Below are 26203 nucleotides of genomic sequence, written 5' to 3' on the forward strand. Positions count from 1 at the left end.
TTGGATCTAGAGTCCAAAGTCTTAAAAACATCGACAAGAAAAAATACTCTTGATTCAATCAGATTTAAGCTTAAATCAAGAACCAAGCCTCTTAATTTGAGCGGATTTCCTTTTGTTTTAAGCTTAAATCTGATTGAATCAAGAGTCCTTTTTCTTGTCAATGTTTTCAAGAGTCTGGATTCTAGATCCAATGTGTTTTTTTCCAGTGTATGAACATTCGAGAGTTGCCAAATTTCCTTCGATAAAATGTTTATTTTTGAGGGAAGTTATGAATATTTTTCCTTGAAATTTTCAGGAACTTTATGTGAAATTGTGAAGAAAATTATCTGAAAAATTGGAGGAAAAATATTTACAAATTTTCCCGAAAATTGGTGTTTTAACGAAGAAAATTTGGCATACTTTCGATCGAATTATAGTTTACGCTGTCTAACAAATGTAAACATGGAAGATTCAAAGTTTCAGAGAAAATTCATATTTTTACGTTTTAAATTCGGCAATATCCTAATGCACATGCGGCGTTTTTCCTTAGATCGGCAATATTCAGCGAGCGCGTGGCGTAAACTCTGTTTTACGATCCCGAGGATCGTCTCAAATCGCGGCTTGCCGAAGAGGAAAAAAGCTCAAAATCGACGCAGCCCGTTTCGAGAAATATAATTTTTTGATTCTCAGAATATGAGTTTGCGGTTTTATGTGGCCGGATTTTGATATTGGGGCGTTTGAGGTCAGTGACTTGTTCTGTTTTTAGACAGTGAACCCTTTTTCCTCCTCGACGAATTGGTAATTTGTTGGTAATATATTATTAATTGGTATTCACTGGTGTTTGGTAATTTAATGTTTTTTTTATTTATTAGTAACTATGTAGTATTCTTACTAGAAGCGCTCAGAAAAACAAATCTGCGTTGCGTTTTGTTTAACCGTGTTTGGTGAAATAACAGGTTTATCACAAGTTCTAAAACGCCAACTGTTTCTCGCCTTCCGGCGTTTTCGCCTCACGAATGAGCTCCGATTTGCCCCGCAGAAATCTCCAACTCATCCCTTAGGTTTAAATGGCAGACAAATCTATGTATCGCAAAGCATGCCACGCCACTGATATGCATGCGCAGTATGAAGGTTCAAATGGAAAGTCTTCGTTGCCATTTTATTTTTGCAAAAGATTCCGGAATAATGCCGATTACCGGAAACTTATTCCGATTTGCCAAAGTTCCGAGAAAAATTCCGAAATACGCCCGGATTTAGTTCCGAAGATCATCAAATTTGATCAAGAAGTCCCTAAATTTGATCAAATAAATGGTGAAACTGGCGAAAAACTGCAAATTTTGAGGAAATTCCGAAAATAGCTGAAAATTCCGGGAAAAGAGAATTTGCAGGTGTCTGTTTGATAAACTTCGTGTTTAGGTGAAAACTACTGAGTGAACTGAACACGTGGATACCCTTTGTTCATGAATTGAGCAATTATTGGATAAGATACGACAAAATGATCTGGACCGAGTTTAACAGAAAGGAACCAAGCCACGTCAGCTATTGCCAAGTTTAACTGGGCAATTACATTTTTTACGAGAGAACGTTTGCTCCGATTTCTTTGAAAATTTTAAGGAATTACCTTCGTACCTTGGAGAATTTTCACTGAAATTTGCACCAAAATCCGCGCAACCGTTTTCATGTAAAAAATTAAATTGCCGCATTAAAGTTGGCAATAGCTGATGTGGCTTGGTTCCTTTCTGTTTAACGCGGTCCATCTAATCTGCTAAAATACGTGTGTTTTAATGGGAGATGCCGCCAGATGACGTCACTAGGGGGTGCATTTTCTCAATTTTAAATCTATTTTCATAATATTTTCCATATCAGAAAAAAATTATAAAAAAAAAACCGTGAAATCAGCTCTTTAAGCACTTTCAGATGAAGCAATAAAAAATTCGTATGCGAATATTCTCCATTCAGAAGATTCCGGGAAAAGTTCCAATTATCTGAAAAGTTCCGAATTTCGGAATTAATTCCGAATGGCAGCACTGCTTCTGTGTTTACGATAGCTACGTCTTTCTATAGAAATATATAATTTCCCGTACCAACAAATGGCACCACTGCATATGAGGAAACCGTGATCTTTCCACCCAGGGAAATGGTTAAAATTCTTACCCGCGGTTCTTCGAAGTGTCCCAAGTCCTGGATAGCGAAGCTGGGTAGGCGCTAACAGGGTTGCTGCAGGATCGCTAAAATCATCCAAATTTACTACAGCTTTTTCAAAAACGGAGATGTTGCATGTGTGAGAAATTTGCGGTTTGACTGTTGATTCTCATGTAAAAGTTCGTGAGAAACACGATGGCGCCACTGGTTTTCTCTGAAATCAATTACTCCCAAGCTCAAAAAAAGCTCTCAACTTGAGGCCAAAATGAAGGGGATATCCTACGCTATCCTGAGAGTCCACCTCTACATCAAGACAAACTCTCCACGCAAAGATAGGGAGCAAATACATTGACAGGGCTGCCACTCTTTTTGGGGACTCCAAAACTGAAAACACGGCATCACTGCTAATGTATTTGCTCCCTATCTTTGCATGGAGAGCTTGACTTGATGGAGAGGTGGACTCTCAGGATAGCGTGAGATATCCCCTCCATTTTGGCCTCAACTTGAGAGCTTTTTTTGAGCTTGGGAGTTGACTTCAGAGAAAACCAGTGGCGCCATCGTGTTTCTCGCGATCTTTTACATAAGAATCAACAGTCAAATCGCAAATTCCTCACACATGTAACATCTCCATTTAGATACTATGAGAAAGTACAAAAATTCACAATATAGCCAAACGGGTGTCCTGTGGTGAGCTCGGATATTTTGACTGTTGAAAATTTATGATTACGCATGGTCCCTGCAGCTCTGTTAGGTTTCATGAGTTTCATTAGGTTCAGTTTCATTAAGTTTCAGTTTCAACAAAATGTTTCAATCCTGACCAGTAGGTTATCTGAAGAAGGCCTAAGAAGAGTTCGGAACACCTCTCCTCTTGCCCGACTAAAATTTGGCTTAAATGACGCGTTTCGTCGAAGGCCTCTGCAATTTTCTGCAATGCGCCGGGTTTTTGCAAAAAGATCAGCACATCACACTGATTAAAAATGTTGTTAAATTTTTGGATAATTTTAGCATAATATGGTGCGTGCCAAGTAGCATGATTTTACCAGAGTTAAGATGTAAAAACAGTTCCAAAGAGCGATATGGGGGGTAGGGAGAGAGGGAGAGAGAGAACAAATTCCCTCAGCCTCCACAACGGAGCTCTTACATGCGTGAGGGATTTGCGATATGTACTTTCATTTTCCTCAAATTTCGCGAGAAACACGATGGTGCCACTGGTTTTCTTTGATACCAACTCCGGGATATTCCCTCCATTACGGCCTCAACCTTCAGAGCTTTTTTTCAGCTTTGGAGTTGACTTCAGAAAATACCAGTGGCCTCATCGCGTTTTTTGCGAAATTTAACCGTGGAATCAGTACCTAAACCGAAAATTCCTGACTCATGCAAGAGTTCCATTTTTAGGGCACTTCCAGAATATCGTCATCTTCCGGCCGAAATATCATGCGACGTTTAAAAAGGTCCGCGGCCATTTTATTATTGTATAGAGAATTTGTTCTACAAATCGGTCGGAAAATTTCACTGAATTTTTCTTGTGCTGCCGATAAAATTCAATGAAATTTTCAAACAGATTCAGCCAACAATTTCTCTTTAAAACAATAAAATGGCGGCGGAACTATGACCTGAATTTGTTCACGCTATGTCGTTACCTTCCGGCCAAAGTATCACAAGCGTCATGCGACGTTTAAAAATTTCCGCCGCCATTTTATTTTTCTACAGAGAAATTGTTCTACAAATCAATCCGAAAATTTCACCGATTTTTTCTGTGCTGCCGACAAGAGTCTGTGAAATTTTCTAGCAGATTCAACCAACAATTTCTCTTTGAAACAATGAAACGGCGGCGGAACTTTTTAAAACAGGGTGTCTAGCATCAGGAAAAACCGGAAAACCCGGAAAATATCAGGAATTTTGGCTGATCAGGAAAAAATCAGGAATATATCAAGAAAATCGGAAAAATCGGACGTTTTATCAGGAATGTTTCTTACGCGAATCTCCTCAGCGGAGAAAGTCTTACTGCTTTTTGCCTACCGCGCCAGGAGTCAAGAAAAATCAGGAAAATATCAGGAATTTTTTCTAAAATACCAAGAAAAATTAGGAAAATAATAACAGGATTTTTCAAAATTAAAAAATACTAGACACTGTTAAACGTCGCATGGCGCTTGTGACACTTTGGCTGGAAGGTGCGACGATATGGTCGAGAGCAATTTGCACCCGCGGGTTTTTGGATGTTTTTTCAGCGACTCGCGTCAAGTTTATTTCCCGGGGAACGGGCCGGGGGAGGCAGACGAGAGGGGGTCGAGGTCGGATGGTGGGGGTGTCTGGTCGTATAGGCCTTTTCAAGTTCGTCGATGGTTTCATCGATTCGACAATGGATACAAGTCTGCGTGAGGAGCGCCCTTCGCCCGCCGCCCCGCCCGGGCGCCCGTCGGAAAACGCAGACTCCATGCCGCCACATTTACCGTCTGAGCTCGGGCCCCGATCCTCCCGCAACTGGGGGATTAACTGACCTACACTAAGGTTTTTGGCCGGGGTAGAGTCGGGCGTTTTGCGTCCCGCTGCAATGCCGTAAACCAGGGTTGCCGCCGGTCTGAAAAACCCGAAATCAGGGAAAGTCAGAGAATTCGTGATGACTGGGAAAATTCGGAGAAAGGTAGGGAACCCATGAGAAAAGTCAAGGAATTTCTCAATCATCTACTAATCACTGAAATATAAAATTTCAAATCCTAAATCACTGAAACATATCACTCATCTTCAAGTTGTTTACCCTTTCTGGCGTGTCATTTTCTAACCAGCCACCGAATCAGGGTTGCCACAGTCAGGGAAACCCGGGAAATGTCAGGGAAAATGACTAAAATGTCAGGGAAAATTTGTTAAATCACCTTCATTTGCTTTCTAGAATGGGTCTGAGGTTTCGAACAACAAATTTTGCCTGAAAACTATTTTCAATCATGCCCTCTTAACAATCCGGTGTATCTTCAATTGTCAGGGAATTTCGCCAAAATGTGTCAGGGAAATCAGGGAAATGTCAGGGAATCTCATTTTCCAAAGTCTGTGGCAACCCTGGATGTCGTAAACCAGGGTTGCCGGCGGTCTAGAAAACCTGAAATCAGGGAAAGTCAGAGAATTCGTGATGACTGGGAAAATTCGGAGAAAGGTAGGGAACCCATGGGAAAAGTCAAGGAATTTCTGAATCATCTACTAATCACTGAAACATATCACTCATCTTCAAGTTGTTCACCCTTTCTGGTCTGTATTGAGGTTTTACGTATTTTAACCAGCCGAATGCCTCTTTTTTTATAATTTTTTTCTCTAAACAAGGAAATTTTGTCCAAATTTTGCAAAAGTTGGTTAAAAAAAAAAAAAAAAAACCGTGGAAATATTGTTTGAAGTCGGGTGGTGACATGCCCCCCTTTCCCCCTGAGGCTAAGAAAAGGGGGGAAAAAGAGTAAAGGAGGAAAAGAGGGAGAGAAAAAAATGTTCTCCTAAAAATTTACCGAAATGGTGTCAAGACAGAACTTCAGAATTATTTAACCAAGTTCATTAAACCAAAGGTTACCCAATACCGCAGAAATAAAAAAGGTCATCTACCAAACTTAAATTTCTCTGGGAGAGGTATTGCTTGTCAATTTTCAACCTGAATAATTCACAAATTGTATGCCAAAACTGCTTATAATTCAATCCAGGGTGTCTACAAGTTCGGAATTCTCCGGAAGTCCGGAAATAGTACTGATTTTTCAGGGGCGGTCCTGGAGTACCGAAAAAGTGCTGAAATTTCACAAGACGATTCGGTATATTTCTCATTTTTGTCGCAATTGGAGCAAGAAATTCAAATTTTTGAAAATTTCCGAATTTCGTCAAATTAAGGTTATGAAAAAGGGCTGAATTTCTCCGTTAAGTAGGTACTGAAATTCTCGGGAATGGACTGAAAAATAAGCCCTGATTGTTGGCCAGCCTGTTTTAGTAGACACCCTGCAATCTGGGAGGGGCTATTTTTTTGAGACCCCTCAGACCACCCTTGCTCTGGGGGTCAACCCCCAATTGGACATCATCAAATCCTCCCCCCTCAAAGTCACTCTGAATCCGACATTGAACGACTGCATGTGAATAATTTAAAACTAAAAAAAAAAAAAAAACCTTGAGTCAGATCCACCCCTGGAAGTTAAGTCTAAATTGGACAACGCGGCCCCGAAAATCCGAATGCCAAAGACGCGCCGGGAGACGATCTTCCCGCCGTCTAGCCGCGTCGTATCGCCGCACAGTGTCCCTCGAGAAAGAGCCTAACTACTTTTCAACGTTGCCAAATTTCTCTTCGCAAATTGAATTTTCATCAGGCGAATCTTGGACATTTTCCAACTGGACAGTTGGAACTCGACCAGTTGTGAATCTTTTTCACAACTGGTAGACACCCTGATTATCCCTGAAAAAAGTCCCTGATTTTCTTGAAAAGACTCCCCTGAAAGTCCCCAATTTTAGTTTTTCACAACTGGTAGATACCCTAATTATCCCCGAAACAAAGTCCCTGATTTTCTTGAAAAAGCTTCCCTGAAAATCCCCGAAAGTCCCTAATTTTAGTTTCTCACAACTGGTAGACACCCTGATTATCCCTGAAACAAAGTCCCTGATTTTCTTGAAAAAACTCCCCTAAAAGTCCCCGAAAGTCCCCAATTTTAGTTTTTCACAACTGGTAGGCACCCCACTGGGTAAAAAACACATTGGATCTAGAGTCCAGACTCTTAAAAACATCGACAAGAAAAAATACTCTCGATTCAATCAGATTTGAGCTTAAATCAAGAACCAAGCCTCTTAATTTGAGCGGATTTCCTTTTGATTTAAGCTTAAATCCGATTGAATCGAGAGTCCTTTTTCTTGTCGATGTTTTCAAGAGTCTGGACTCAGGACTCTGATATCCGATCTGACTTGCAACTCGGTCCACTGTGCGCCGCGGCGTCGGGGAATCCGCCACCCGGGCGAGATGAGACAGACACCGGGGAGCCGGCTCCGCAGTCGGGTTTTCCGGGGCGCCGCCGGGAGAGGGGGGAGCGCGGGAAACTCGCCGACCCCCCCCCCCCCCGGGCGGCGAGGGGGCTTTTCCGAGCGGCGGCGGCGGCGCAGCGCCGGGCGTCTGTATTATTCAGCGGCGAGACGTCAGTATTGAACAGCGCCCCGCGCCCCCGGCCCCGCACCCCCGCACGACCTACCCCAACCCGGAATCATACCCCCGAAACCGCCGCCGACGACGCCGCGCGGTGGGTCAGCTGAGCACTTTTTTGGATCAGGGTCGCGGACTTGACGGAATGTCGGAATGGTAGGATGCGGGAGGTCAGTGGGCTGATTATTGACCCTGATAGACAAAGTGATGGACAAAGAAGACACGAGAAGTATGGAGCGAGCCTATTGGTTGACATGGGTGGCTCCTATAGACTAAGAGCAGGGTTGGCACAGTCAGGGAATACCGGGAAAACCGAGGAATTTCAGGGAATTTTAAAAAGTCGGGGAAAACCTGGACATGTCAGAGAAAATAACGAAAGTGTCAGGGAAAAACTGTAAATTTACGTATATTATCTTTTTAGAATGGATTTGACGTTTAGAACAACACATTTTGCTTGGAAACTATTTCAAATTATGTCTTTTTTGCCATATTGCGTATTTCATTTTTCAGGGAATTTTACTCAAATGTGTCAGGGAATTCAGGGAAATGTCAGGGAATTTCATTCTCTAAATTTTGTGGCAACCTTGTAAAAGAGAAAATTATGACTAAGAGAGAAACTAACTATGGGGTCTCTCGTGAGTTGCCGTTACTTAGTGTGTTACCTACCTCATTTGTCCATTGCAACAACCCGCTTCCATCAATGGGATCCTACCATACTCCTGTCTTCGTTGTCTGTAGCTTTGTCTATTAATTTTAATAATAATGTTTCATATGAATTGCAGGGTTCTCGGCAGTAAAAGCCAGGGGATTTCTGGCACATCCACTGATCACTAAAACAACACATATCCTTGATCTCCAACTAAGGGTGGCTAGTGACCGGGAAAACCTGGAAAAGTCAGGGAACGCAACTCGATTGAAAAAAATCAGGGAAAAACCAGGAAATTTTTTGTGGAGCCAGGTTCCACGTAAAAATCGGATCCGTAACGGGCCAGTTGAACACTTTGTTCAGGGTGTCTAGCATCAGGATTTCCCCCATTTCCCCGATTTTATCAGAATTTGAGGTCAATCAGGATTTAATCCAGATTTCATCAGGATTTGAGGAAAAATCGGTCGTAAAATCAGGATTTGAGAAAAGTCGGCCGCCCAATCGGATTTTTCATCGAGCTGTTTTTGCGAAGTTAAATTCGCCAATTTTTCTCACAATTTTTCTTCGCAAAAAATAAGGATTTGATCAGGATTTGAAAAAATTATGAAATCAGGATTTAGCAGTCAAAAATCAGGAAAATCAGGATTTTCCAAAATGAAAAAAAGTAGACACGCTGTTGTTGTGCCAACGTTTTGACCGCATTAATTTAGTGCCCTTATGTTATCGTAACAAAGTTAGAGAATTTCATGAAAGGTCCGGGAAAAGTCAGGGAATGATTAAATGAAATTTTGCTGGCCACCCTGGGAATGTACATTTTCTCCGGTAATTTCAAGGCTTTTCATCTTTTAACCACTTTCTGAATTCCTTTTTCCCAATGTAATCTCTCATCAAGGAAATTTTGTCCGAATTTGAGCAAATATTCCACTTAAACACGAAAGTCGTCAAACTTCAGACATCTACAAAACCTCCAAGCGATTCAGCAATCCATTCGTTTGAATATTTTCCCCAGAATTTCGTTCAAGCGGACCCTTTGTGCGCCATCGTTATCGTCGAGTCTGCATTAGTCGCGACGGCGGCGGCTTAGAGGCCGGCGCGACGCGCGACGCCTGCCTCCCCGGCCGGGCAACCTGCAAAGCATGTTTGTTCTGCGGGTTGCGTTTGTTTTTCGGTCGGCGTGTTCGATCGTGTGTGATACGGACGGGGATGGGAATGCCCGCCCGGGCCAGATTACGACCCCCGCCCGGCCCGCGTTATGCAACCCGCCGTGCACCGCTGCGTTCTGCATTGATTGTTCTGCTAGGTTGCGTCGGCGCCCGCGTCCGGCGCTAATTTCTAATCGGATTTCTTGGCTGCGTTATTGAGGGCCGTGACCCCGTCGTCCGTGGCGCTGTACCTATTCCACCTGAGCGGAGAACGCCCATGCGTCTGCCTAATCGGATCTTTCGTTTTCCTCTGCCCGGGGATTGGTCCCTTGTGCTGCCATGCTATGGAAAAACGCCGTATGAACCTCCAAGCGTTGCCAAATTTCCTCCGGAAAGATACGAATTCATTGGGGAAATTGTATTTATTTTTCTCCCAATTTTTTAGGCAATTTTGTTCGCAATTTAATCTAAATCACCTGAAAACTTTTAGGAAAAATATACATAGATTTCGTTAAAGATACATGCTTCATCCGGGGAAATTTGGCAACTCTCGAATGTCCATACGGCGTTCTTCCTTAACACGGCAGTGTAAGCGTTTACAAGAGCTGAAATGACGATTTTGTCTAACGTAAATGGGTCTGTCGCACGTAAGGGGTCGTTCAAGAATTACGTAACGCACTTAAGGGGGGAGGGGGGGGGGGTTGAGCCAGCGTTACGGTGTGTTTCAAAGGGGGAGGGGGTCAAGTCTAGCGGCACGTCACAAATCCGAGCCAGGGGGAAAAATGCAAATTCAAATTTTTTCGTCAAAAACTTTTAAAGTCAAAAATTGAAATATCTCGGAAAGGGGTCAATTAAGTCGCACAGAATTTTGTCCGAAAGTCGGTCATGCCGCGAAAAATCCTGACTCAAAATAATTTAAAATTTATGTTTGTCAACTTAGCTCAGCGAACAGGAGAAGTGTGCCAAATTTCATTCAGTTTTGATGTGGTCAGGTCAAAAAATCTCAACTTATTTTGTGTCAGCTAGAGTCCCTCTATACTGAGAGCAAAGACAATGCCAATCCATTTCTGATTGATTCTATTTTAGACCTTCACAGTGTCATAAACGGGAATAAAGATCACATCTTCACCAATTGCAAACATTATGAAAATTGGAATGGACCGGGGAATTTGGGGTACGGCAAGGAACAAATGGGGGTGAGAGAGGGGACGGAGACAGGAATTCGGCAATGGGTTGATCAAAGATTACAAAAAAAGTCCGATTTGAGTAATCTTTATTCCCATCAAATTTTTTCGTCCATCTACATTTTAAAAATTTAGAGCACGAAGCGACAAAGGAGCATAGCTCGACGACGCACAGTGGATGGAGTTAATAGGCGAGGTCGGACAAAATTTGGAAACTTTAGAAGCTTGTAACTCCATTCCTACAAAATTTTGAGGTTGTGGAAGTGGTTCCATTGGTTTTCTCGTAAAATTTTCCTCTAAAAGCAACCATTGAAATTTAAACTGTGACGAAATAAACATCAAAATTTTTAGTTTTAGTCAAACATTTCATGTCTGACCTCTCTAAATTGACTCGTTCCACTGTGCGACGGCGGGGTGGGCCAGTCGGGGTCGGGAAAACTGGGAAAGATGGGAATTATACAAACAGTCACGAACGAGACGAAGTGCAAACGCCAGTTCATCGGAGCGTTCGGACAGAAACTCAAGATACCCCCCCCCCCCCGGCCCCCCTCCCCGGGCCGCGGGTAAACGGAAGTTTTCGCCGGAGGATTGGATTGGGATTTGGAATTGACACGCAGACGACTAACGACTCCGAACCAGGGATCCGGCCAGGAATTTGTTGTGACAAAAGGGCGCAAGTGCAATTTGAGATGAGCCCGGGAAAGCATTAGGTTATATGGACGACAGGGTGCATAGCGAAATGTTGTTACGCCCTTATGTCTGGAGGCCGACGAATTATACCGCGGGATTTGCGATATTCGACCAGTTGGCGATTGAAAGTTCGGTTTTGATTGTTTGTTGATGATCTCCCGTGGCATAAATCTTCATTAATAGATTAATCATAATGTCAGGGTTGCCGCACACTGGAAAAAAAAACACATTGGATCCAGAGTTCAGACCCTTAATAACATCGACAAGAAAAAATACTCTTCATTCAATCAGATTTAAGCCTAAATCAAGAACCAAGCCTCTTAATATGAGCGGATTTCCTTTTGATTTAAGCTTTTAAGAGTCCTTTTTCTTGTCAATGTTTTCAAGAGTCTGGACTCTAGATCCAATGTGTTTTCTTTTCCAGTGCAGTCAGGGAAAACCGGGAAATGCCAGGGGTTTGTAAAAAGTCAGAGAAAAAGTATTAATTTACTTTTACACGCTCTCTATAATCGATTTGACGTCTAGAACAATATGTTGCCTGAAAACTGTTTCAAATCATATGGTTTTGGTCTTACGGCATATTCTCAATAGTCAGGGAAAATGTCGAAAGGGTCAGGGAAAAAGTAGAAAGTCTCAGGAACTTCAGAACAAAATACGAACAAAATTCTCTGCAAATCTGAAAGGAACATATTCATAAGTCAACCAAGAAATTAGTGTGTTGCTAAAAGAAATTTGGCAACGCCTGAAGGTTCATACGGCGTTCTTCCTTAGGACGGCGGAATTCTCGTCTGAATTGCGAGTGTCACGAGGTTTCATTTTTCATTTCGTCGAGCGTGTTTCGATGAAAAATGGCTCCTCTATTTTCGTTCGTATTAGATTCATTGTCACTTGAAGCTTCACTCATCTCGAATTTTTCGTTTTGTTCACAGGAGAAGAATTCGTTTTTAAACTACAATGTATCCTGTATCCTTACTCTTCCGCCCTATCAACGGCAGGGTTTCGGAAGACTCCTAATAGATTTTAGTAAGTATTCTCAATTCTTCTATTACATTTTATTTCAGTTGTGTGCTCATTGTCATCTTTTCCTTCGGGATACCTCATTCATTCATTGCGGTGTGTGTTTTAAATTGTCTATCTCGGAAGATTGCTTTCAAAGATTTTTCAGAATGGAAGTAAATGAAGGATAAGCGTTTCGCCTTCAATTCTCGCGATAGGCAATAGCAGGTCCACAGGAGGTTCAATAGTAGTATTTTAAGCCTTGAATTCATCAAGGGGCTATAGTAAACCCGTGTTTTACAGTACGCACCCTGGAAGATGCGCCATTTGTTGAAAAATCGACGAATAGTGTCAGTAAGTCTAATTTAAAGAATCATCGTTATCCATGATTTGGAAAAAAAGATGAAAAAGAGATATTATCCTCGCTTTCATTCAGAATTGGACGTATTTCTGCCAAACAGAACTTTGTGCTTTATGATGTGAGCCCTGTTATGCATATTTTCTTATGGGTCTCAGGGCTCATGTCTTAATGCACATAGTTCCATTTGGCAGAAATACGTCCAATTATTAGTCTTATTTGTTTTTTTAACCTATTTTTAGAGATTGTGAAAATGCAGCATGCAATTTTGTAAGAAGATTACATTAGAAAACAACGAGTTGAGAAAATCCAGACAAAATTTCATTTAGAAATGACGTTTCGTCTTTCTTTAAGAAGGTGACAGATCGATGACTATCCTCGGAAATAGAAGTTTAATGTATACTTGTACGCTACTTTATTCCTCGAAATTTTCTGCAGTTTTCTCATCCGACGCTAGGCCATTTCAATCTCAGTTAATTAATTAATCTCGAAAGTTCAGATAAATCTACGATGAAAAAGAAGATTTTTTCCAAAGGAAAAAATTTGAATCGTTTCCTTGAACTAAAAAATAAATTTAACTGCTCTTGACCCTCGGCTCCCTACAACCACTACAGCAACTGAATCAGACAGGGTTGCGGTTGCCACCGTCAGGAAATCCTGGGAAATGTCAGGGAATTTTAAAAAAGTCAGGGAAATGTCATGGAAAAATTAGCAAGTCACCTTTATTTGCTTTTTAGAATGGGTTTGACATTGCAAACAACGAATTTTGCTCGAAAACTATTCCTAATTGTGTCTTTTTACTATCTGGCATGCCTTCAATCGTCTGGGAATTTCACCAAATTGTGTCAGGGGAATCAGGGAAACATTAGGGACAGTGCTCGAAATTCACAGGCGCCAAATGCGCTAAAAACTTGGCCATGGCGCCTAAAAAATGAAGGCTCTGCGCCAACGTGGCCCCTAAAAATTGCCCCCTAAAATCTGGATTTTCACAGCACATAAAGAAAGAAAAACAAATCTATTTGAATTGAAAAAACTCAGAATTGTCAGCACTACAAGTGAAAGCTTGCTTGTTCTATTCTTCACGATTTCATTCTTAGTGCTTTTGGCTTCCCCAAGTTACAGCTGCTTACTAGTTCTGTTACGAAAACATCTCGCGTCTAACTTTCCACTAAATGCGCCGTAATAATAGGCAAAAAGTCAATTTGGCCCCTAAAAAATCTTCAATGGCGCTTAAAAATCGGGTTTGATGCGCCACCTGGCTCCTAAAACTCAAAGATGAGTTTCGAACACTGAATCAGGGAATATTATTTTCTAAATTTGGGGCAATCCTGATCAGAGTCAGTTAGTTAATTTTGTATTTCGTCGCACTCGCGAAATGAAGAGATAAAAAACGTTGAGCACCTTCTCTGAACGTGGCGTTGGCGGATGAGAGATGACTCACCGAAGAAAAGTAACGCATGAGTCATAGGAAAGTCGAGGCATTTTCGTTCTTTGTGCGAGCGAGCCATGCGCATAGCTCCTTGAGTCATCTCCGCGAATCGCAATGGCATTGCGTCATAAAACCGCACACCGAAATGGGGGACGTGGAGATCTTGGAGGGATATCCTGCCGTGCTGAGGAAGAACGCCGTATTAACCTTCAGGCGTTGCCAAATTCCCTTTGCTAAAACACGAATTTTATGGTGAACTTCTGAATACTTCCTTTCCAATTTTTCAGATAATTTTGTCGGTAATTTCACCCGAAGTTCTTGAAAATTTCAAGGAAAAATATTCATAACTTTCCTCAAAAATAAACATTCTGTCGAAGGAAATTTGGCAACTCTCGAATGTTCGTACGGCGTTCTTCCTTAGCACGGCAGTATGTGTGCCGTGCGTGGAGGAACCTTCTTTCATCTTTAGGACCGGATTACTCGGCGGGGTAAGACTTAAGGCAGGGTTGCCACAGTCAGGGGGAATACTGGGAAATCTCAGGGGAAAAGTGTCAGGTCTTCTTTATTCGTTTTCTGGAGTGGGCCCGAGGTTTTGAACAACAAATTTTGCCTGAAACCTATTTCTAATTATGTTTATTTTATCATGTGGCATGTCCTCAATGGAGAATTTTTAGGTATCTAATTGTTGATAAATTTCGTGTTTAACAAAGTAGAAAATGCTCAGTGAACTGACCACGGTAGGATACCCTTGGTTTATAAATTAAGCAATTATTGGAGAAGATACGACAAAATTTGATCTAATCTGATGAAACATGTAGTTGAAAGGGAAATGTCGCTAGATGACGTCTTTAGGTGGTGCAACCTATCACTTTTAAATCGATTTTCCTCACTATTACTATGTCCCATATTCGAAAAAATGTATAAAAAATACTGCAAAATTAGCTCTTTAAGCACTCTCAGATGAAGCCATAAAAATTTTGCGTGCAAATTCTCCATTGTCAAGGAATTTTTCATAATGTGTCGGAGGAAATCAGGGAAAAGTCAGGAAATATTATTTTCTAAATTCTTCGGCAACCCTGTCAAGGTCGCATCCATAATTGTCTCAAAAACAGCTCCTTTTCTTAAGAAATCACATATGGTTTAAATTGTGATAAAGGAAGGTTAAAAAATCCGTGACGTGTTATCATAAATACTACTATTTTTGTATATCCCAAGTAAAATTCAGTACTATAATTATTCTTGAAATGGGTCCCTGGAAGGGATTTCAATGATTTACCATTACAAAAAATACAAAATACGAAAGAAAACTCATGGAAAGTTTTGTAAATTTTAACGTAAGTTCGTACCTATCTTAAAGTTGGTCAAAATCATAGATTTTTTGTACCGTATTTTCTACTTTCGGTATGATTCTTTTAGATGAATGAATAAAATTTCAAATCTCTTTCTCCATCTTTCCTACCGCAATGCTGCCGTGCTAAGGAAGAACGCCGTATCGATATTCGAGAGTTGCCAAATTTTCTTTAGTAAAATGTTCATTTTTGAGGAAAGTTATGTATATTTTTCCTCGAAATTTTCAGGAACGTTAGGTGAAATCCCGAGCAAAAGTATCTGAAAAATTGGAAAGAAAATATTCATAAGTTTACCAGGAAATTCGTGTTTTATCCAAGGAAATTTGGCAACGCCTAGCGGTTCATACGGCGTTTTTCCTTAGCAAGGCAGAATGTGCGTTGGTTCCTTCCGACTTGACTCGGTTCGGTCATGCTAAATTTATACTTTCGGAACAAAGGTGTTCGCTTTTCCTTATGCTGAAACGTCGAGGTGCAGTTAATACCGCGAAAACTGAATGAGTTATGGCATTCTTTTGAACTTAATAACCTAAGTCTCGAGTTGAAATTATGAGCGCTATGTGGCAAAAAAATAGATTATTAAATTTTTCCTCTTTCTTTTTCTCTCGGCCCAATTAAACTCTTTTTTTTTTAGTTCAGGTTATGCAACCTCGCTCGTATTCTGAGGCAATGCAAACAATCACATGCAAAAAATATTTGTCGAAAACCTGATAGAAATAAAGGAAAAGAAAGAAAACACTTCAACAATATTTTCAAACCATTTAACTGTGAACTTCAAGTCAATTTGGAAAACTTGATTAACGCGCTGAAAGCTTCAATATCGTTTCTACGACGTAGAAAACTGTTCAATTCCAAACTATTAAAACTGAGTTCTTCCAAAACGAATGATAAAAACTCAGTCCTAAATCCAGACAATTTTTTTACGTTATCTCGAAACAAGCAGCATTTCGTAAAATAAAAAGTTTTCACAATTTGGGCGGTTGAAGCATTATGAGGAGCACACTTGAACGCGGAATAAAATGACAGTTTGTACTTTAACGGATTTTTAGGCTCAAAATATTGAAAATTAGAGAGGTAATTGTGATAACATAAAAAATCTCGTAAGATTTAAAAATTGAATCAGTGAGAACCAAAACACACCAACTCGGTACCTCAAAAATACTCAATTTTCATTGAAGAGAGTCAGTTTTCGTAAAGGTCATTTAAGTTAGCGCATCTGTTCCAACTTGGACTTTTAAAGTGACCTGAAGTACTTGTCTTTCGGCAACAAAATTATTTTTCACATACTAACTGCTTCAACTACTGTGTAGTTTTGTGTGAGTCTTGATTATTTTCATTTTTTCGAGTTGGTGTGTTTTCGTTCTCACTGATTCAATGGAGATGTTGCATGTGTAAGGAATTTGCGATTTGACTGTTGATTCTCATGTAAAAGTTCGCGAGAAACACGATGGTGCCACTGGTTTTCTCTGAAATCAACTCCCAAGCTCAAAAAAAGCTCTCAAGTTGAGGCCAAAATGGAGGGGATATCCCACGCTATCCTGAGAGTCCACGTCTACATCACGACAAACTCTCCGTGCAAAGATAGGGAGCAAATACATTGACAGGGCTGCCACTTTAATTGGGGACTCCAAAGCTGAAAACACGGCAACCCTGCTAATGTATTTGCACCCTATCTTTGCATGGAGAGTTAGTCTTGATGTAGAGGTGGACTCTCAGGATAGCGTGGGATATCCCCTCCATTTTGGCCTCAACTTGAGAGCTTTTTTTGAGCTTGGGAGATGATTTCAGAGAAAACCAGTGGCACCATCGTGTTTTTCGCGAACTTTTACATAAGAAACTACAGTCAAATCGCAAATTCCTCACACATGCAACATCTCCATTAGAGAGGTAATAATGAAAACATAAAAAATCTCGTAAACATTGAAAATTTGAGTATCTGCCTAGGCATTTGACAAAATGCCTAATTTGACTATTTGCCTTCGACATATACAATGCGACGGACAACGGAAACCCGTGGCGTCGGCCGTTGATTGGTGAGTCCACCGGTGCCCGGAGCACTCACCAATCAACGCCCGCTCGATTAATCACTCGATTACCGAATTCAAAGGGTTGATCTACTTCCTGTAATGGCCCTTTTGTAGCCTTGTACGCAGTGTGGGTCCCGCCGCGGCCCTTTGACCGCGGGGCACCGCTGCCGACCCTCGTGTCCCTTCCCGGGCACCACAGTCCCTTCAGCCGCCTTTTTCCCGGTTTTTCAGCTGTGGCAACGTCGCAAGCGAGGGATGCCTCTCGACGCTCCGGCTGCAAAACTCCGTGTAATTGCTGCCGATGACACGCTCGCTACGGAGACAAATTGTTTTACATGTCCTGTACTAATGGCCTCCGAGTTGTATTCCGAGCGATCGACATGAGATGAGCCGCTTGGTGACCGGTGACTGATGAGCAACGTTTTGGTCGATCTGTTTGACGAACAAAGCCCTGGATAGACGATCAAATTCCCGAACCAATTCCGATCAAAGTAGCATCAAAGTTTCGGGAGTCATCAGTCTTAAACTCATTAATTTGCTTAATTTTAAAATGATAACTTGGCAGAAATGTTTCCTGTGGCCAGAAATGATGAATGGTGGCACTCCATTCTGATTTTACTTTAGCCCTGGATAGACGATCAAATTTCGAACCAATGCCGATCGAAGCAGACATGCTGATGACTGATGGTCACCATCTACCATCAAATTTTGACGGGCCGCACTTATTTTTTCTAAGTAAGACCAGAATGGAGTGCCACCACTCATCATCATTTCCTGTCACAGGAAACATTTCTGCCAAGTTTTCATTTTAAAATTAAGAAAATTAATGAGTTTAAGACTGATGACTCCCGACACTTTGATGGTAATTGGTTCGGGAATTTGATCGTCTAACCAGGGCTCAAGATCTGCGTCTCAGTCGCAGGCACATACTATAGTTGTCTCCACTTGTCAAAATGGCGTCCAAATGGATGCTCAAAGTGAACCGATAAAAACGATCTGTTTGCGATCGATGATCAAAAAAGAGTCGCGCCGCTCTAATTTGAGTTGCAACACTCATCAATCGCATCAAGTCCCGACTTCGAGCCACTTATCGTTGAAATCGATTCACTTTAAGCTTCCATTTTGACGAGTGGACACAGGGCTTATCAGTCGCAGGCATACTGTCAAATAGGGATTTTTCAAACAATGCGTAGGTTAAGTATCAATAGCTCTGTCCCCACTCGTCAAAATGGCGTAAAATGGAAGCTCAAAGTGAATCGATTTCAGCGATAAGTGGCTCTAAGTCAAGACTTGATGTGATTGATGAGTGTTGCAACTCAAAATTGAGGGCCGCGACTCTTTTTTAATCACAATCGCGAACCGATCGCATTTATCGATTCACTTGGAGCTTCCAAGGCTTCCATTTTGACGCCATTTTGACGAGTGGACACAAGGCTAAAAATTCTCACTCGGATAATATGTAATAAAAAAAAACTCTTCAAAAAAACCTTTGCTCAAGCTGAAGCTTGCAACAGGCCCATCGCGTCACATAGAAGGGTTCCAAGAGAGAACAGAATTTCTCTGTTGAGGAGGCACTGAAATTTTTGGGAAAGTACTGAAAAGTTACAGCAAAAAAGAAAAACAAATTTTTTCCCCAGTAAGTTTTAGAAGGCATCTTAAATCAGTCAATGTCCATAGGCTCATACGGAGGTCCTCCTTATGGCAGTGTTTTTGTCTATGACGTTTTTCCTCGGCATGACAGTCTCCTCGCGTATCCGAGCACTGAAAAAAAAATCTCGGTGTATTTACTAAGAAAAGGGTAAACTTACCAAGAATTCAGGGTTCTATTTGAACCCAGCTTATTCTTGGCAAAATTACCATTTATGGAATCGGTAATTTTACCGAGAAATCTCGGTAAAATTATTGAACCTCCTCGGTAATTTTACTGGACCCCGGTTAAAACGCCAATATTTTTTTCGACTGTGGTAGAATTACCGAGATAAAATGGCAAAGTTACCGGGAATTGATTACCAATAAAAGTTGTATTCTTACCTGGAAAAAACAGTAAAAATACCGGTTTTCAGGTAAGCTTACCAGTCTGTCTCGGTAAAATTACCAAAATTGGTAAAAAAAAGTGAGATGGTAAAGGTACCAACTGACCTTGGTAAAAACGCCGAGAATCTTTTTTCAGTGTGACGGTCTCCTGGCGTATCTGAGTAATTAGGATCCTCCAAGTTCCGAATCGACGGGGACGAGACGCTCCTTAATTAAAAGAGCGAGCAGTGGCGTGGGGTGCTTTGCGATCTGTCGATATTTCCCCATTTGAAGCTGTGGTAAATAATCGATTATTAAAGTGACACCCTGTTTATCGATACTTATACATAGGTTTAAACGGCCGATCAATCGATTTATCGCAAAGCACGCCGCGCCACTGAGAGCGAGGGTTTCCTCACGAGACGCGAGACGTGGCATCGGAGCTATTAAACGAAGGATCGACTCCTGTAATTAGTGACGAAAGATCGTAATTACAGCCGCCGTGTTATTTTTCCGCGTTTAGCGCGCCACAGCAGTTTATCGAACCGGGCGAGCTCGCCGCCGCGCACTGGGTCCAGTCAATAGGAGAGGTCGGAGAAAATTTGGAAACTTTAAACGCTTATAACCCGGTTAATACAAAACTTCAAGGTTCTAAAACTGGTTCCGTTGGTTTCCTCGTAAAATTTTCTTCTTTAAGCACCTCTTACAATACAAAATGTGACTAAATAAAAACCGAAATTATCAGTTTTAGTCAAAAATGCCATGTCCGACCTCTCTAATTGCCTCGATCCAGTGTGCGCCGCCGCTGCCTCCCCCGCGTTCCCGCTTGTCGCACAATGGATCAAATTGATGGGGGAGGTCGGACAAAATTCGGAAACTCTAAACGCTCATAACTCCGTTTATACAGAATTTTGAGATTCAAAAAGTGGTTTTATTGGTTTCCTCGTGAATTGTCCCTCCAGAAGCACCCCTTTAACTTTGAAATGTGACGAAATAAACACCAAAATTCGCAGTTTTAGTCAAAAATGTTATGTTCGACCTCTCTAATCGACTCGCTCTAGTGTGCACCGCCCCCGCGCACCCGCTTCGCTGCGCAGTGGATCGAATCGATGGGGGAAGTCGGACAAAATTTGGAAACTTTAAACGCTCATAAGTCCGGTTTATACAGAACTTTGAGGTTCTTAAACTGGTGTCGTTGGTTTCCTCGTGAAATTTTCTTCTGGGATCATCCGATAATATTTAAAATGTGACGAAATAAAGATCAAATTTTGGAGTTGTAGTCAAAAATTTAATGTCGGAACTCTCTGATCGGCTCGACCCACTGTGCGTCGCGACGACCGTCTCGGTTCCGGAAGGGTTGAGGGTGTGATCCGTCGCCACCCTCCGGCCGTTCGTCGCTCGGGGCGCGGGAAAATCGCGCACCGCGACCATCAAGTCCTGCGGGCTGATTATTGAGATTGATAGACAAAGCTACAGACAAAGAAGACATAGGGCGCTCATTGTAGTTAAAAAATGTATTTTTAACTCTCATTATAATTTTTCGAACTTCTTGGCCTTGTTTTCCCCGCGAAATGGCGTGGGCCCAGCACCGTTTCTCCACCTCGCTTCGTCACAAATTAAAGTCCAATTAGACTACAGTTTGCAACCATCAACTGCAATTTATAGCTCAGTTTAGAAACAACGTATGTACCATTAATTTCCCAATGCACATACTTTTTCTTTTTTTCTCGGATGAGCCAGAAATTGTAGTGCCTAACTCTGCCGTGCTAAGGAAAAACGCCGTATAAACCTCGAGGCGTTGCCAAATTTCCTTCGATAAAATGAGAAGTTTCTGGTAAACGTATGAGTATTTTTTCCCAATTTTGCAGATACTTTTGCTTTTTGCAATTTCATCTAACTTTCCTGAAAATTTCAAGGAAGAATATTCATAATTTTCCTCAAAAATGACAATTTTATCGAAGGAAATTTGGCAACTCTCGAATGTTCATACGGCGTTCTTCCTTAGTACGGCAGAACTCCACAGTACAGTTCAATATGGCAAGGCTGTCTCAGGTGTTCCTTTGATTCCGGCGCTATTAACAGGCGTCGGGAAGACATGAAAGTTGCAACAACGGGTGCGCTGTGGTGGAGAACCCTGCTTTTTCTCCCGGTTGTTTTTTCTTCTTTCTCGTTTCCCTCCCCTGTTGCAGTCGACATGCCACGAGGGTTGTCGACCGCTCCTCCCGCTGAGCGACGGAGTGACATTGACCCCGACGGGAAAATCCCCGCGAATCCAGTGAATCATCTGGAAAGCAGAGTCGTGTGCATAAAGTGGCCGTTCGCACTTGGGGGGGGGGGGGGGGGGTTGAGTCAGCGTTACGGTAACAAATCCTTGCCGGGGGAAAATCGAACTTTGAAAAAACGTGCAAAAAATTGAAAAACTGAAGGGTGGTTTCACGATAAGTGGATTAGTTTAGTCGCTGTAACAGACAACACATTTTTCGGTCATATTTTTAGTAGTAATGATAATCACTTGAATTTTTTTGCCCTGTGTAGACAGGGTTACGTGTATAACGCTTTTCAAAGATTAGGCGGAGTAGGGACTGCGGCTGCGTGTCTGAGCTCGCGAATAAATGCGGAGGGAGGCCCGCGTTAGAGCGCTCGAAAATTGCGGTGAAAATCGCATTTTCTCTCCGAAATTGCTACAATTTGCAAGTAGTAAAGAGCAAACAAGGAAAGTTTTCACCCCTCGCTTGATTGCCCTTTTTCACTCCGAAAATGAAGTAGCTAATAGTGGTTTTCATAATGGGGACGCCGGAGACATTCTACATTCCGGCGAAAGCTATTACCGTCCTTGTTTCGATATTTCCCTTTTTAAGACGACTCGGCTTCAAAAGGCCTATATCGAGAGTTAAAAATCGATCATCGATATTTCCTCATCCAAGCCGTGGTAAAGAATCGATCGTTAAAGTTTCCGCTGCGAGCACGCGACAGTCGATCATTTTCCATTCGTTTAAATGGCAAATTGCCAAGTTGCCAAATTTCCTTCAATTAAATGTTTATTTTTGAGGAAAGTTATGAATATTTTTCCTAGAAATTTTCATGGACTTTAGTTGAAATTGCGAACAAAATCATCTGAAAAATTAGAAGGAAAATATTCATAAGTTTACCAGGAAATTCGTGATTTATCAAAGGAAATTTGGCAACGCCTGAAGGTTCATACGGCGTTTTTCCCTAGCACGGCAGTGTTGTGCATGTATTCTTATGGGTCTCAGGGCTCACGTCTCAATGCACATGGTTCCGTTTGATAGAAATACGTCCTTTTGATGATCAAAGGCTCGTCCGGACTCACTCGTATCGACTACCCCTTGAATGGGCAAAGGCGGAGGTCAAAGGTTACTCAAAGGGAGATCCACATTCGCATTCGCGGATCCGCAGACAGCCCGGCTCGCACCGACGCTCCCGGCGGCCGGACGGGGTGGGGAGGAGGAAGGGGGGTTTCGCGAAGGGAGGGGGTGGGGGGTGTCTGCCGAAGGGGTGCAGAACGGACACAACGCGGAGTTACGTTTTGCGGTTGCGTTGTCGCCAAATCGATAGTCTCGTCTGGTCGCCCCTGCCGCCGTGCCTGGGAAAAACGTCGTATGAACCTTCAGGCGTTGCCAAATTACCTTTGATAAAACACGGATTTCTTGGTAAACTTATTATTTTCCTTCCAATTTTTCGGATAATGGAGATGTTGCATGTGTGAGGAATTTGCGATTTGACTGTTGATTCTATGTAAAAGTTCGCGAGAAACATGATGGTGCCACTGGTTTTCTCTGAAATCAACTCCCAAGCTCAAAAAAAGCTCTCAAATTGAGGCCAAAATGGAGGGGATATCCCACGCTATCCTGAGAGTCCACGTCTGCATCAAGACGAACTCTCCATGCAAAGATAGGGAGCAAATACATTGACAGGGCTGCTACTTTATTTGGGGACTCCAAAACTGAAAACAGGGCATCACTACTAATGTATTTGCTCCCTATCTTTGCATGGAGAGTTTGTCTTGATGTAGACGTGGCCTCTCAGGGTAGGGTGGGATATCCCCTCCATTTTGGCCTCAACTTTGAGAGCTTTTTTTGAGCTTGGGAGTCGATTTCAGAGAAAACCAGTGGCACCATTGTGTTTCTCGCGAACTTTTACATAAGAATCAACAGTCAAATCGCAAATTCCTCACACATGCAACATCTCCATTTTCTTCGCAATCTCACATGAAGTTCCTGAAAATTTCAAGGAAAAATATCCATGACTTTTCTTTAAAAATAATCATTTTACCGAAGGAAATTTGGCAACTCTCGGATGTTCGTACGGCGTTCTTCCTTAGCCTGGGTGATCGGGCGTTTTGCGAGCGTCAGCGTTCGGGATAATGTGTCTTCCGGAGACAAAGGGACCCTCCATCGGAGATGGTGAGAGCTTTTTCTTTCAACGCTCAACTGATGACCGCCCTTTTTGCTAGACGTTGAGCGACGTGTCGCGAAAGTGCCGATGTTCTGTGAACATGTTTTGTCCATCGTGTTTTTCGAACTTCATCAGCTTACAGAGAGGGATTCAACAGCAAGAGCCAGGGGAACCTGCCCCCTCAGAATTTAAATTACTATCATATGCCCACTCCCCCTTCCAGAAGACTTTCACTTCAAATTTTAATGTTGCTAAGCAATGTACGTTACGTTTTCTTACGTTGCTCAGCAACACACGTTACGTTTTCTTACGTTGCTCAGCAATACACGTTACGTTTTCTTACGTTGCTCAGCAACACACGTTACATTTTCTTACGTTGTTCAGCAACACACGTTACGTTTTCTTACGTCGCTCAGCAACACACGTTACGTTTTGTTACGTTGCTACGCAGCACACGTTACGTTTACCCGCGTTTCTACGCAGCGCAAAATAAGACGGGAAGGAGAGAATAATTTTATAAAATCACTTAATTTACACAATTTTCAATTAAATTTTGCGTTAAAGTAGCTTAAAAATGCAATATAATGGATCCCCCTTCATTGGCGGGTCTAGAAAATTGGCGACATTGTTTTTCTCCATTTAAACCTATGGAAATGTATCGATTGCCGAAGGAACCAAGTGTTCCGACAATAATCGATTATTTAACATAAACTTAAATGGTGGGATTCCGGCGTTGCCAAATTGCTGGATGCGCCTCTGTCCCCCTCCCACCCTAAGTGGGGTTTAACCCTTCCCAAAGGAAAATCATCTAGCTACGCCTTTGCCCCCCTCCCCCTCAGACTTACCCTTTTAGCTCATAAACTGAGTCCAAAAAATCCCCCATTTCTTTTTTTTCGACGCCGCGCAAACTGAACAACACGGCAGTGCTATCGATTCGCGATCTCTTCCGAAGTCGTTTCGGCACAAATTGGCGCAAGGTGGGGGAGTGGGGGGAATAGGGGGGGGGGGTGCTTACACCTGGTCGCACGTTCGTCTGAGTGCAGAGATAATTAGGAGTCCCCGTCGCGGTGGGAGGGGCCAGGCTACCGGGCGGGACGGGGAGGCGGGTTGAGGTAGGCGGGGGTAGAGGGTTGAGGTAGGCGGGGGTCGAGGGTTGGGGTAGGCGGGGGACCGCCGGGACAGGACAGGAAGAGGAAGGAGAACTGCACGGCGCGGTGGGGCGGGGGCGGGAGGCGGAGGGACCCAGGGACCGGGGGTGTGCAAATACGAGCCCTGCAAACCCGCCGACCCGGTGTTGCCAAGTCGAGGCTCGCCAATTTCCCGACCGCCCGCCAAGCTTACAGCTTTTCAGTTGGGCGTATTTCAGGCACGTAGTCAGAAGGGGGGGGGGTTGGGCTTTCAGGAGTTAAAATTTCAATAATTTTCCAGATTTGTTGAATGCACATAATTCTAAAGTATTTTGTGCTAAAAGTAAAAAAAAGCGTAATTTTTTGCAGAAACTGATGAAAAATCTGCGTCACGGCAGCCTCAAAATGCGTCTAATTAGATTGCATATTTCTTAAATTTTCCGGGGGAGGTCCCCCGGTAGAAGGGGGATTCCGAACCAAGCCCCCCCTCCCTCCGGAAACAAAATCCTGGCCACGTGTCTGACGTATGTCTGCCGAACGGAACTATGTGCATTAAGGCATGAGCCCTGAGACCCATAAGAATATATATGTAGCAGGCAAATAGTCAAATCAGGCATTTTATCAAATGCCCAGGCAGATACTCAAATTTTCAGAGTTTACGAGGTTTTTTATTATATTATTACAAAGACCTCTCTAAGTTTCAATATTTTGAGACTAAAAATCCGTCAAAATACAAACTTTCATTATATTTCCCGTTTATCAGCGCTTTTCATAATATTGCAACCGTCCAAACCGTGAAAATTTTTTATTTCACGAAATGCTGCTTGTTTTGAGATAAATTTGCATTCAAGGACTAGAAAAAAGTTATTTATGATCGTGTAGAACAAGTTTTTAAGGATAATTTTTTTCTACTTGATTAGATAATTATTTTGTTTACAGTCGGCAAAATAATTATAATTTCAGCCTAAGTAGGAATATTTAACTATTTGCCTATAGGCATTTAACAAAATGCCTGAAATGACGAACTATATTGAACATCAGTTCGACCATGCCAAGAACAAGAGGCGAATCACTTTGTATCCATTATCTCAATAGTTTCGAAACCTTGGGATGAATTAATCTTTTTTTTTTTTCGTTTCAAAATCAACTACAAGAGCTCTTCGAGCCCATCGGAAGCAATATCAGAATAGGAGAATCTATACTCTCTTGGAAGAAATTAATGACACCTCCTGGAAAGGGTTAGTTTGCGGCAGAAATATGGTTCAAGTTCAAAGTTTGTTTCAATCTTACGTAATTTAGAAGTTGCGTGTCATTTCTTCGAATTATTAAATTAGACCAGTTCACCCCGAAAAATCATTCGAATCTATCAGAACATGAATGAAAGTTTATGGCGGACACCTTTTCAAGTTTCTACGAGAAGGCTCAGGCGCCTTACCATCTACAGGGTGTCCTATACACCCGGGACTAAGTTTTTCTCTCCGTTATTTCGCGTCGAACGAAGCTAACGCAGGCACGAATAGTGATATAATCCTAATTTCAACATCCCGATGCCCCCCTTCCCTTCCAGT

The 26203-nt window shown here is 42.2% G+C and overlaps 1 protein-coding gene across 3 annotated transcripts in view; it reads left to right on the forward strand.

Annotated features, from left to right (window-relative positions):
- chm (lysine acetyltransferase chameau) overlaps positions 1-26203 on the forward strand; it is a 95276-nt gene that overhangs the window by 37251 nt on the left and 31822 nt on the right. For all 3 annotated transcript variants that reach the window (XM_019061277.2, XM_019061278.2, XM_019061279.2), the window contains one exon: positions 11853-11946. In XM_019061277.2, the coding sequence (XP_018916822.2) occupies positions 11853-11946 (94 nt within the window). The remainder of the gene's footprint in view (positions 1-11852; positions 11947-26203) is intronic.

The sequence above is a fragment of the Bemisia tabaci genome, chromosome 9 (genome assembly GCF_918797505.1).
Source record: "Bemisia tabaci chromosome 9, PGI_BMITA_v3".
Taxonomy (NCBI): Eukaryota; Metazoa; Arthropoda; class Insecta; order Hemiptera; family Aleyrodidae; genus Bemisia; species Bemisia tabaci.